This window comes from Nyctibius grandis, chromosome Z (assembly GCF_013368605.1).
Source record: "Nyctibius grandis isolate bNycGra1 chromosome Z, bNycGra1.pri, whole genome shotgun sequence".
Lineage (NCBI taxonomy): Eukaryota > Metazoa > Chordata > Aves > Nyctibiiformes > Nyctibiidae > Nyctibius > Nyctibius grandis.
The window spans coordinates 44,184,928-44,198,990 of record NC_090695.1 but is presented as its reverse complement, the minus strand read 5'-3'; the positions used below and the strand labels follow the sequence as shown (position 1 = coordinate 44,198,990).

Genomic DNA, 14,063 nt, shown 5'->3' with positions numbered 1-14,063 from the left:
ATTTTAATCTATGTAGTTAATAAATAATAAAAATACAAATACAGTAGCCTGGATACATAGCTGGCATCCATTTTACGATAAGAACAGTAGATAAACAATAGACAAAAGTCATCACAGAGACAGCAGGTGTTTCCCTTTTTACTGAGTTGCTGCAGTACTGCAATATCAACTCATACTCTACCAATCTAATTATTTAATTTGTGTCATATGGCTGTGTCAAGTGTTTTTTTCAGAGCTGGAATTTGTGATCCTGTTCCACTAGACCTGTGCAGACCATATGGGAACAGCTGGCTGATGCAGCTGATCCAGTGGGTTATTGCCATGGAAAGGGTGGTCTGGACCAACCTGTGCCTACCGGCCATTTCCCTGGAGAAGGCTCGAAGGGTCATCTGAACCGTTGGGAAGCCAATGCAATTCTTTAAATTAACAGCAAACCAAGTCAGGAAGAAACCTCAATAAAATAGGAACAGTTCCATGCAGAGTTAAGGAGTTAAACCCACCGGTGAGGGCCTGGGCCAGCAGAAGAGAGGGCTGAGGGTGAGATGGTGCAGGGCAAGGGAGGGAACTGCAGGGTGATGGAGGGCCGAAGTCTCCCTCTGCCCTTTCTGTCCCACTTGCCTGTACTGTGAGCACCAGGGCCTGCTGCCCACAGCGGCCATCTCACCCCGAGGCCCGCTGCCCGCAGCGGCCGTCTCATCGACAAAGTGTACTGCTGACAGGGGCCATCTCACCCACAGCGCCTGGCAGGGGGCTTCTGTATCACTCCTGTCCCTGCAGCTGCCACGGCACCTTCCCTCCCCTCAGCCTCTGTCTGCCCTCTCCAGCCAGAGGAAGAGTAAGCTCTAGGCAAGACTTCATCCAGCCCCGAGCTCAACCTACCACTCGTCAGTACAGACATCAAGAGAGAAATAGCAGCCCACGAGGTGTTACTTTACGGATAATTTTCTCTCGTCCCCGAAGGGTGGTTTCTGGAAGCGGTCTTGTGGCACAGAAAGGCGGCGTGTCGACGACCCCTGTTTTGCGGCGGGGCAAGCAGAGCGCTGCGCTGGGGGCCCGGCAGCCCCAAAGGAGCCGCTCCCCGCGCAACGGCAGGGAGCTGCGGCCCTCACCGCGCCGGGGAGCGGCGCCGCGACGCAGCGACGCTGACATCACCAGGGTCCCCGCCGGAGGGACGGAGGGAAAAGCCACCATTTCCGCCCCGCAGCACGGCGGAGCAGGAAACTGGCAGCGCCGACGGTCCGCCGGCAGCGCGCCTTCCGGCCGGCAGGGGGCGCCGCCGCTGCGCTGCGCCATGGGGCGGGCAAGAAGCGCCCGGCCCCTGGGAGGGGCGGCCGGGAGCGGTGGGGGAGGGCGGGTCGTTCTGGGGGAGCGGCCGCCGTGTCCGTGCGTGCAAGCGGGGGACGTTGTTGGTGCGGTGAAGGCTCCCCGGGAAGTGAGCTCTCGCACTGGTTCTACAGACACGCGTGCACACGTTCATGCATGCGCCAGCTTTTATTCTTCGGAGCGCTCCGTAGAGCCGTAGCGGTGCGCAGGGCGCGGCCGCGCTGCGCAGAGCCTACCTCCCCTCGGCATACAGCGGGCCGCGCCGGCTCATCGCTCCCCTTCCACCTCGTTGCGCTTTGCGCCTCGCCTTGCCGGGGTGGGGTAGGATGTTCCGCCGGCACCGACTGAGACTGCGGCAGGGGCTATGGCTGAGAGTTCCCACTGGAATTTTGTAAGCTTTGGCAAGCACCTGAAACTACGTGTTTATTAATAAAGGCGACTCACAAAAAAAAAAAGTATCTGGTACTTAAGAGGAAAACATGAAACAACGCTGAGGCTTTTGGTAGCGTGCTGTATGATGCTATAATGTGTATGGTGCGTACGGCAGTGATGCTACACGTACCGTCCCTCTCTACAGAACACCCCTCCGCTGATGTTGATAGAAAAAATCAGCAGGATCAAGAGAGCATTTGAAGAACAAAAAATACCGAACAATTCTTGCGCTTTTTCAGAAGTAAGTCATCAATAAGAACCTCGATATGCAAATAGGTAAAAGGAAATAAATTTTTTAAAATGTCACATAAATCAAATGAACAAATAGGTTTTTAACCCTTCCCTATTCATTAGTCTGTACCTTAGGACCTTGAAGACAGCTTTTACTTCAAAATAAATAACACTGGGAAGGTGTTTCAGAAGGCGATTTGTCAAAACAACACACACTGGAACAAACGGATTATATCAGGTGGAGGAAATTGCAAATACTGGATGTTATTCATTTAACAGTAGAGAACAAGCAGATACAATTTGTTTGTTGTTCTAAAAAAAACCCCAAAACTAAAACAAAAACCTGATTAGGATGGCATACTGGAAGGATAATTTGCTCTACTCAGACATACTGATGACCTCTAAATTATCTGCAAGTACTCACAAACAAGACTGAGATGTACTTGTGCATAGCACTGTGAAAACATCTTCCTAATGCACAATGGCAATCGAAAAGCACTTGCAAGATATTCCATTGCTTAAGATGGGATGCTGACTACGAAAATCCTGCAAACTTGCTATACATGATCTGCTGTTTTACTGTCATGCGAGTACCAAGTTCAGATACTGTTTGGAATCTGTCAAAACATCACAGAAAACATCTCTCAAGCAGAAGAGACAGGAGAGTGACAATAAATAGCTTCAGGCTTGTGGAAGGAAGAAATTAAAAACTGGGATAGATTAGTACAAAGAATGATACGGAGATTATAAAACCGCTGTTGTTTCCCAGTCTTTGCTGGCTTCTGAGAATGCTGGAGATGCAGGGTGTTTAGTATCGTACTTTGTTGCCTCTGTCAGTCTCATTTTTAACTTTTAATTTCCTGTGGCAGTAAGCAACGTTAAAACGTCTCACAGGCAACGGGTTGCTACGAGCCATACACTAGAGACAACTTGGATAGAGGAATATGAGATTATTAATGCTACAGGGGAGGCTTATCAGGAAGTATCTGTCCAGGATTAGGTAACAGTAGGGATAGTATCTATGGATAGTAATTATCTGTATGGGCAATAATGGTGTCTGTCATTTACTGATAGTTTTTACTAGAATAAAATATTTATAAAGGATGTTTCATGTTTCAAAACAAAAGCCAACCATTATGGAGATGAGGGCTGGAAAGAAATTTCCTCGTAGGTTTAATACCATGTAATTGTCCATAATGGGGGTTCTTTTGACTTCCACTAAGTCACAAAGCAAATGGGTAAAACAGTGCGTAATGGCTATCTGCTGATGCCAGACTCAGGACTAGATGGCTCATCCATTAAAAATCTGAAGATATTTATTCAGTGGAGATTTAAAATCCAATGATGTCAATGGGAGCGGTACATACAGATTAAATTTACGGTCCCTGGGCTGCCTTTTCTTGTTAAAAATGGAAAATTAAATGACAGTTCTGCATCTGAGGTACACACTGTGTTCATGCCTTCTATACTGGCATATAAAAAGAGTTGGTTAAAAAAGTTCAGTCAGACTTCATCTACTGGGGAATGTTACAATATTGTCTGAGGTATGTAGTTTTCCATAGAACTGCTGTGCCCTCAATTTGTGGGGGAGTTTTCATACAGTTCACCCAAAGGTCGCAAATTCATTGACTCATTCATAACTTTTCTTTAGACATGATGCCAGAAGACAGTTGCTGCAGACTTGAACTTCGTGTACGAGTCTCCTAGGCACAAAACAGTTGCACAGCCATTGAGTATCTCTTGTCACCTGTACCATGCAGCCATCTTCACCCTTTTGGGCCATGGCTTTTAGAAGACGACTCTGTTATGTTGAGAATTAATTTCATGAAGATATTTTTTCCCTCCCTTCATTCCTTAGTCGCATTTTTACGTAAGCCATCCATGTAATTCAATCTTTAGAAATCTTTATTGGATTTAGTATTAACGCATTAATCTGGGACCAAAAGGTAGCTAGATAAATACACAGATGTATCTACATGCACAGAGGTTTTAAAATAGAGAAGATGGTTTGAATGAAATATATTTTTTATTAATAACTAGGATTACAGAACTTTGACTAAAACTCATGTATTAATTTACTGGAATAAAGAAATGTAATTATAAAAAAAGATTCCAAGTTCTATTAACTGCTTTTCTACATTATACATAAAAATACTACATAGATCTATGTGGAAATAATGCATTTTTTAAAGTAATGAAAAAATTTTTCATGCTCTAAAAATTGACTGTACTGTTTTCCTGATTATTTTATTATAATTTTTTAATTCCCTCCTAGTCTTACGCCTTATGGCAGACCCTAGTTAATTTATATTTTCAGTACATATGAAGAGTTTTCAGAAAGAACACAGGAATTTCATAACAGCTGTCAAGAGGTGCTGGAAAGGACATCTCACCCAAAGCTAGAAGTCGGAGAGCAATGCGCCCCTCTACCCACTTCATTAGCTAGTACGAGTTTCCCAGCAGGTTTTGCAACTTTCCCAGATACAAACAGTTTAATACGGAGGTAGGCAAAAGAAGGGCAGGTGTGAGAATTTTGCAAGAAGTTCATCAATAATCCACAAAAAATGAAGCTGCATCAATAGTTCCCATCCAGTTGTGTGCCATCACCCTGGGGGCTACTGGAGGCTGAGAACAGCCTTACTGGAACTGGGACTGAAGGCGAGAGAGGCCAGGGCTGGGGCAAGGGCTGGCAGTTACCAGCGTTGGCTGAATAGAGGTTACAACAGCAGAATATAAAACGCAGTTGAGCATATCGGTCCTTTTCAGTGGGGCGGGGAAGTGTCCCACCGCTCTCGTGGTGAACGTCTTTGCTTTCGCCTGCCTGTGCCAGAACCACTCAAGCAGGGCGACAGGGCTGTGGGCGTAAAAGCTTGCTAGCGCCCGGTGGTGTAGCGCGTCCCGCCGTGCCCTTCCATGCCGGCTGAAGGTGGAGAAGGTCCTTCTCCCCTCCCTTTCACTTCCCTCACGTCAGTTGTCACATTTCCCCCCCGTCCCTGCCAACCCAAGTCATCTGTTCTAGGACGGGCACGGAATAAAAATGTGTGTCCTCGGCTGAAAACAAAGGAAGCGAAAGCAAACACAGCGCCGGGCGCTCAAGAACGTTCTGCCCGGCAGGACGAACCAGAGCAGGCTGCCTTCCCCGCGGCTATTTGGTGTGAGAAACCTCCCGGACGCTGCCCCCACCTCTCCGCCCCTGCCCTCCGCCACCGCCGCGGGGCGGGCGGGGGCGGCCTTGGGGCGCCGGGCCCGGCTGGAGGCGGCATTCCCGTAGGGGCCCAGCTACCCCGGCTCCTCGCCCCCGGCGTGTCGCGGCGCGGGCGGAGATCGGGAGAGACGGGTCCGCCATATTTCTGCCTCACCACGCCCGCGGAGCAGAGCCATTGAAAAGCCAGGCGAGGCCCGCCCCTGCCTGCCTGCCTCCTCTTCCTCTCCAGCGGCTCCCCGCTATCCGCTCCCTTCTCTCGTCCTTACTGGCAGGGTAGGGGCGAGCGGCGGCAGCTCTCTGGCAGCGGCTCTCCCCACCAGAGGCGCGAGCGGCCGCGCCGCCGCCGCGCTGGGAAGGAGGGTCGGCCGTGAGGAAGCTGTTCCCGCCAGGCACGCGCCGAGGCCGCCGGGCAGCGGCGGGCTCGCCCACCCCGCAGGAGCTAGGCTCCCGCTCTAGGGCACGGGGAGCGGCAGGGAAATGTGTGTGCGGAGGCGGGGAGGGATTAGCGGGCGTTAGCATTTCCACAGGGGGTGGGGTGGTCGCGTCGGAGGGCGGTGGGGGCGTCGTCCGCCAGCGACACTCGGGGACCGCGTTGGCTGCGATCGGCAGAGAGGGAAGGGAAGCAGCAGGGCGAGCGGCGGCGGTGGCGAGCGGCTCGGCTCGGCTGGGTATCGCTGCTGCCGCCGCGGTGGATGTTTCCATGTTGTTTGGTGCATGATTTAGAGGAGAGGAGGAGTTGGCAGCGACGGGAGTCAGCGGCAGGGAGCGGGGATCCGCGCCGCCAGCGGCCCTGCCTCTTTCTCCTCGCCCCTGTGTGGCATCGAGGCGGCTGCCTGCGCTTGCCCTGCGGGGGCTCCCGGGCAAAGAGCGCCTGTGCCCCCCGGGGCCGGTGCGGCGGCGGCGGCGGGGTGCGTGTGTGTGAGTGCAGGGTGTGTGTGTGCGCGCGTGCGATTTTAGGGGGGGTGGGGGTTGTGTCTGAACCAGTTAGGAAGAATGACTCTGGAGTCCATCATGGCGTGCTGCCTGAGCGAGGAAGCCAAGGAAGCCCGGCGGATCAACGACGAGATCGAGCGGCAGCTGCGCCGGGACAAGCGGGACGCCCGCCGGGAGCTGAAGCTGCTGCTGCTGGGTGAGTGCGGGCTGACGCCGCCCGGCTTGGCATGGCTGCCTCGCCTCGGGCCGCCGGCAGAACGCAAGCCCCAGGTGCCGCCGGGGCTGCAAGCGCAGGCATCGGCGCCGCCGCCTCGGGCTCCCTCCGGCCGGCGCGTTACATGGCGGGGCCGGGGCGGCGGCGGGGCCGGCTGGGCTGCCCCCGAGCGCTCACCGCCTCCGCCGCGGGGAGCCGCCGACCGTGACCCCGCCGCGGCGGGGAGTGTGTGTGTGCCCGCCCGCGGGCATCGCCGGCGGCGGGGCGAACGGCTGCGGCTCCCGCGGGTGGGCTTGTGTGGAGGAGGAACGGCCTTCCAAAATGGAGAGGGGAAGGGTGGCGGGTGAGTGAGGGGGTGCGGGGCGTAGGCGGGGGGCAAATGTCGGCGGCGGTGTGTGTAGGAGAGCGATGGCAAGGAGGCGGATTAACGGAGGGACTCGCGGGGGGAGTTGCTGTGCAGGTCGATGGTGGCGGGTTTAGTGTCTGCATTGTTCTGTGAGCCTCGGGAAGGTTGTTGGCTTACTGGTTGCATTTTTTTATTGCGACTTTTATTTAACGAGGCAAACTGGGATAAGGGGCTTAGCTCAGATTGTAGACGGGTTTTTAGAAAGAAAAGGGAGCCGTAAAGCGCCAGATACATACACGAAGCTGAGGAGTAGCCTGAAGCATGCAGGAGGATGATAGGATCTTCAGTATCTTTGGAATCCACCCACTGGTCAGGAAATAAAATCTATTGTATCGTTTCTCTTTAATTAAAACAGAGGTTGTTACTTTGGAGCCGCAAGTATGCAGAGGCACTGTTTATCTAATAGAAATTTGGCTGGTGTGAAAATAAGCCTTTTGAATTAAAATATATCTGCCTGTATCCAGTGTGCTCTACTATGTCGTGTAGCTTCCGTGGTAATACGGCTTCTGCCTGCGACTCGCAGGCCTTGAAATATGTCTGCACCACTGTCTGATGTGTGTATGAGTGAGGCTGTTCCAAGTGGACACGGGATGTTTATGCTGAAGATTTTTGTCTTGGGTCGTGTATATGAAAGTAGTGATTTATACTGGGGGAGTAAACTGCCTTTTCAATAAGGTAAGGAGAGTTAAAAGGAAAAGTCAGAATAGATTTTAGTGCTTCCATATGAATATGCTATTTCCTGCAGCTTGTCTTCTGGATATGGAGAAAGGTGTTGGGATCCTTAACTGGTGTGGGAAAGGAGTGGTGGAGATAGATGCAGCACTCCTGTTAATAACGTTCTGTCTCATTTTGGCCTGATTTTGATTGATGGAAGTGCATGTTGTGACTGTTTAAATATTCACATAGAAGATAAAATAGGAGATGACTAGCTTGCCTTTGCTTAATTTTATGGATGTTCAAGTATAATTACTTAATGATATACATTTGCTTCAGGAGAGGCAGATGGCACATTTGATTTGTTCCCCAGGCCCAAATTGTTTCGGTATTTTCCTGGTTTTTTTTTTTTGCAGTAGTGCTAGAGGCTTCTCCCACGTTCACAAAAATGTCTGAAATTTACTGAATGAGACCAATATATATTACCCAGAGAAGGAATTCGGAGATCCGCTTCTGCAGTCAGTAATGCAGAGCTTGTACTGCTTTGCACGGTCCTGCCACTGGTAGTGTGAAGTGTAGGGGCAGGTGGTGGTAGATTGGGGTCCAGTTGTGTCATTGCTTTGGACCAGATGGGATGCAGTAACTTGAGCGAGAACAGGGGAGAAGCAACCTGTAGAAAGCATCAGGGGAAAACTCTCGAGTGCCTATATGAAAGGTTTTTGCATTCATCAGCATCAGTGCAAACCAAGAGTTCTGACACGCTTGTGGAGGCATAAGTATGAGGTACTGGAGACCAAGAGGGTGAACCTTCAGCTGCTCATACTTAACAGCATATCTGTATACTTGGGTAATGAAACCAGTACAGAAATTATTACTGTGCACACATTTTTGGTCTTTTGCTTTGTTAGCCTCTGTCGTATGTTTGACTGAAAGTGCATATGCGTGTGCAGCTGTTTGGATTAACACTTAATGATCTCATCTTGTGAAGTGCAGCACAATGATGAACCAGTGTTGGAGTCATGGGATTGGGTAGAGATTAAAGTTTCAATTTATAAACAAATTTTGAGGAAAACTTTTTTTAATAGTGGGTTTATTTTAGGTATCTGACAGCACTTTTTTTTTCAGTCACTCTCACTGCTTCCCCAGCACAGGCAGTTGCTCTGTTATTAAGTTTGTGTGGGTCATTCACATGGTTATGAGACATTAAAACAGTGAGGCTGGTAGCATGAAAACCATCTGAAATTGCTTGAAGGCATCTTTTTTAAAAGTTGAATAGACCTTTACTGTCCCATTACCTGTCTTTCCCCCTCAAAGCTTAAATTACTAGTGTTGCTTCATTATATTTTATGTAAACATAGGCAAAAGTGGTTTTGGTTTTGTTTTCGTTTTCCTTTTTTTTTTTTTTTTTTTTTTTCAGAAGTGCCAACTGCTCAGTCCCACTTTGTAAAGTATTGTGGGACTTAAAAGCCCAAAAAAAAGGTGGGTTAAAGGCTTTTCAGTATGGGACTGAGGCATATCCTTTGGCTCATGAAGGGAGTACTAGCACAGTTTGAACTGAGCCTTATTAATTGACCACCTATGTTCTTTGGACTTGTTGCAAGTGGAAAGTGAAAGGTATTACTGACACAAAGGTTTTTAAGGCATAAATAAGTGTATCTATGCCAGACTGTTTTCTTATACAAAGGAAAAAATAATATTTTTGAACCAGAATAGATGTTTTTTGCCCTTAACTTGTGGATGATATAGTGCTTCCTTGCAAAGTATAGTTAATTTCCACCTAACTGTTACTGTTACACAAACACACACACTGTTCTCTGTACACCCTTTTTGTGTATTGATGATGATATCTTTTTCCTTTTCATGGGATCAAAGAGTTTCAAATGCTAAGTCATTTATGGAAAACTTTCACTGCATGCTAAGATTGTTTTTAAGTATTAGTTTAAAAATAAACTCTCTGTGATTAAACATTAAAATACCACTTTTAGGTACTTTATTGTACATCATTGCTTAATTTTTGGAACGGATTAGAACAGGACAAAGTATTTTTTTACTATGGTAATTCTGAAAAGCCAGAATTCAGAAATAAGCACTTAAGTGTATTGCAAAGACATAGTAGTAGTTCGGCAAGCACAACTTGGCTGTAATGTTTAAGGCACTTTGGAACAAATTCGGTCTTCCACTGAATTCGGTTTCAATCTCATGTATTTTCCAAATTATTCTGGCTTTCATTACTGATGAACACTTTGTAAAAACCTTGCGATTGTTCTCCAGAACTTACAGTTGTTAATATCCATCCGTTGTTTGTTGGTAGCTGTGAGAACTTACATTGTTTTTTAATTGGAAAAAAAAGAGGTGTTTTAATTTTTTATATTGATACCTGCCAAACCAAATGTATAATATTCAGCATGCTTGTATTTTAAGGATGTATGTACATATTTATTGCAAAGTAGCAGGAGCCATGTGTTTTAGTTCCTATGTATATCCTTTTGCCTGTCGTCCATGGAAATTTTGCATGGTCTCAGAAAGCAGGATTTGGGCCTGTGTGATAGATTGTAGCCATAAACCTTCAATCCTGGATGTCCTCTGCCTGTACACTCTATATGTTTATATTATACACTATTTTCTCGCTAGGAAATGCCTTGAGTATCTAAGAAAATAATCTGACAGTATCATGATAGCTGGCTAGCTACGCCTACGCATCTATAAACCTTGGCCAAATTAAGTACTGGAGGTGTGTGACAGTGCTTACTATTTTGCAGCATATTTACTGGTATTGTGTCATGTGCAAAACATGGTTTTTTTTTTAAGGGGTAGATGTTTCTTATGTTTGAGATAGCAGGTGTGTCAGTGAAGAGAGTTGCCTGACACGAGTGTCCTTTTATTCTCTATGCATTACCAAAGGAAACGGGTGGAAGATAAGCCATTTGAATTAGTGTGAATGGCAACCCGTCTTACATGGAAAGATGCTTTTGAACATAAGGTGAATATCTAGCAAGCACACGGGTTATATTTGCATTTATTTTCTTACACCTGAATTAAAGATTTACGTGCAGAACTTGGTGAATTAGCGAAGACTTAGACTTTCTGTAGATAAGTTGAATAAGTGGGTCCATGAAGCCAACAATGGAGTACACTGGTTTTATATAACTTTTTCTTCAGCTCTAGAAACAAGCAAGCTTCCTTGTTTTTCCTGTAACTTGTATTTGTATCGGTCTGCCCTATTCCCACTGGACACTTTCAAATAATTTCAGGTAGTTACCACAGTATACATTGACAACTGTAAAATGAACAAATAGTTAATGTACATCTTGGTGTGTTGTAACTAGATTGGTAAACATCTCTTATTTAGCAGAAGCTGTTTCAAAGGAAATACAATTTCATTCTGGGTGCAAAACACCTGTATATGTTCTTATGTAGACATATATGTCCGTATATAAAATTAACTTTGGAGGAAAACACAAATCATCACCTCGGTATCAGTGTGATAACATATGAAGAACATACATTTAGAACATATTTATCTATTTTTAGTGCATCACAAAGGGATATTTTGTTTGCAGCCATTAAAAAGGGTTTGTTGCTGTTTTGGTTTTACTTCTAAAGAAGTGCTCTACGCTCACTGAAGTTAATAGGAACTAGCTGACGGCCTGAATAGTCAAAGAATCCTGTCTAACTTAATTTTGTTTATATCAAAGAGCCAAGTGACCCCAAATCTGTATCTTATATTGGCAAACAGTATTGAATTAGTGCAGGAGGAGAAGTATATGCTGAGCAGAAGAATCTCTTGAGAATGGACGTTTGAGTGTATGCCTCAAAGTTAAGAGATAATAATTCTGCTTTTTTAGCAGCTTCAAATTGTTTTTGTTGGTGTATAATGGCAGTTTCACAGGGGAAAGCATTTCTTTTGAAATAATATGACAATCTCTGCAAAATTAATCCCACGAAGGTGTGAAATAATATTATAAGGTAGATCTGCAATTAATGGTAATTAACTTTTTTGCAGTAATAGAATACTTTAAACGCTGACCATTTTTTCTTGCCGTGCTGAATGGTATAAAACTCAGGAAAAATCTTGTTCTTGTTCTCGAATGCTGCTATGTATGAACAGCTGTTATTAATAAAATTATGGAAGTTTTTCAACATTCACCTATTTAATTATAGAACCTCTGAGTGGCAAGAATGAAGAGCAGGAAAGCACTACAAAACCAAGGAAGAGTTAGAAAGTGGGAAATACTAGGAAGCCATATATGTGGTGCTCTTAGCATCAAAGAAGGAAGCATGCAGCAGGCTATAAATATTGTTAACTCTGTGCACAGAAGTTAGATGCATTAACACTGGAGGGCTCGAGTCTAAGAGATACTACGGTTTTAGAAGTCACAAGTTTTGGAAGTTATTGGGGGAGCTCCAGGAACAGCACAAACGTTTATTTTAAAGCTGAATTAAAGGTTAAATCTTAAATGTTCTGAAAGCACATTGTTCCCCCAATAGGTAATGTTGATACAGAGACTAAACTGAAGGGTGATTGTCTACAGATTTTTGTCCTTTGTGGGTTTCCAAAGGACAAATGGCATGGAATAATCAAACTACTTAATTTGCACGCTATGCTTAGCGTTTAAAAGCACTGTAGAGTTTTATCCCAGAACCCCTGTGCAAATGCAGTTGCCAACAGAAAAGTGCTGTTGTGGATTTCATTCTGCATTTGAGAAGGTGGTATGGCTATTCCAGCAACAAAAATAAAACCCACCAAACAAGATTACTCCTTTGTCGATCCATTCAGGCAGAATCATCCAGCAGACTGCTGGTATGAAAAATACCGTGTAGCTGAGCCCCACCATGGTGGTTCAGTTCATCTTTCTCTGAAGAGGAGGCGGTGTGTGGTACGTGCATAGCTTGAATAAAGCAACAGCATATCAGAAAGTTTCTGAAAGTGGAAACCCCTAGTGATTCAGTAAATTGATAGATTTACTGATAGATTCAGAAAAGATAGAGGCTGTATCACTGTTGCCTCAGCACAGCTGAGCTGTGTATCAACACCTTCATCTTGGAGCTATGTTGTTTGTAAGTTAGGTTGACCTGCTCTTTGTGTGGAAGAAGCATCTGTTAGGAGTGGAACTAGACAGTTTTGTCTAGTGCCTGGGTCTGGTTTTGTCTCATAGCAAATAAGTGGGTTAAATCCTGTCCTCATTGATTATCTATGCCCTTTGTATATAGGAGAATACCATGGTGGTCCTTGTCAAAATGCTTTGGGACTCAGCCCCAGCTATTAAAAGTCTGTTGAAGGAGGATTTGTTTTCCCCCCAAGGGAAATTCTGGAAAGGGCAGTCAGCGTTTGAAGTATGTTGTATTCCTTTTTTTTTCCTCCTAAAATCTTCTCTTCTCTGAAGAAGTCAGTGCAGTTAGATCCTTAACTCTTTTGAAGTTAACTGAAGATAAAGCTCTAATCTTGGTAAATATCACCAAACATGGATCAGAATGGTTTTCTTCCAGATGGGGTTAACCACCTTCAAGTTATATCCAAGGTAAGAGGTTTACTATTCTGTAGGAATTTGGTGTAATTGGATGTGAGAGAAACCTAGCCTGTTATGGGTTCTTTCAGGAAACAGGAACTGAGAGTTTAGCCATTACTGGTTTAGTTATATAGCCGTGAAATCAATCAAAAGAAGTCCTCTTCTTGATCGTAGTTTTATAATCTGAGGTACTATGTAACAAACATGTCTTAGGTACATTTTTAAATTCTCCATTAGAGAAGAATATTTTGGATTTCACAGTATTTGTTCTTAGGGCAGAGAGTATGCTTTTCTGCTTAGTCTTGTTAGTATGTCTGCCACTGCACCTGACCTGTATGCTCACTGACTGCTAGCATACCTCTTCTTGGTCCTTGATTAGTTCATTGCTTTACCAGCTGCAAACTCAAAAGAAACAAGATAATCTTTGGCAAGAATCCTTGTACTGAGTGAGAACATTTATGGAAGTTAAGGAAAGTTGCTTTTCTCTCCTTGTACTATAAACCTGTCACAGGAGAGATTTTAACTCTTTTAAGTCGTCAATGTTGATGTTAATTATCTTGCTCATATTAGAGAATGTTGGAAAAGAATGCCGAAAGCTATTCGAACTCACGTTTCTGGGTGAATAGTCAGCCAGAAAGTCAAACAGAAGGTTTCTGTAGCAGCTTATAAGGCCAGAAGAACTCAAATGCATAGACATTGGGAAAGACGCCATCATTCCTTGTGCTTTTAGGAACTGATCAGGCTTGGGAAACTGAGGATCAAGTATGGAACATTTATTTTACTCTGATACTGGATTTACTAAGCACTGTATGTGCCACTTCATCTCATAGGCCAGAGCAGTAAAAGCAATGGAAATTAAATGCAGAAGACTAAAGACATTGTTCCTGTATTTTCAACAGGTTCTTATATAGCTGTCCAGCTACTTGGATGATTTGATGTTTGCTCTTTTGGAGTGTGTTGTCTAGATGGCGTTGAAATCAACATTTATGTTGATAGTGAAAGCCTTTGAAAGGTGGTTTGCAAAAAGGAATAATTTATTAAAAAAAACCCACACAACAAAAATACTCCTTTGTTACAAGCATAATTTGCTTTAACTGAGTTGATCTTTTAGGAGAGAAAATAATGATTCTTAAAATACTTTTCAATTCTACTACTTTT

At 45.2% G+C, this 14,063-nt stretch overlaps 1 protein-coding gene across 3 annotated transcripts in view; it reads left to right on the top strand.

Moving 5' to 3' along the window:
• Positions 1-5,916: 5,916 nt before the first annotated feature.
• LOC137675843 (guanine nucleotide-binding protein G(q) subunit alpha) overlaps positions 5,917-14,063 on the top strand; it is a 137,841-nt gene continuing 129,694 nt past the window's right edge. The window contains exon 1 of one of the 3 annotated variants that reach the window (XM_068422079.1): positions 5,917-6,099. Coding sequence is in view for 2 of the 3 variants with exons in the window: in XM_068422075.1 (XP_068278176.1) it covers positions 6,185-6,320 (136 nt within the window). In the remaining variant the exon portion in view is untranslated. Of the gene's footprint in view, positions 6,321-6,628; positions 6,682-14,063 lie in introns of those variants that run through there. The other 2 variants (XM_068422075.1, XM_068422076.1) reach the window with 2 other exon arrangements.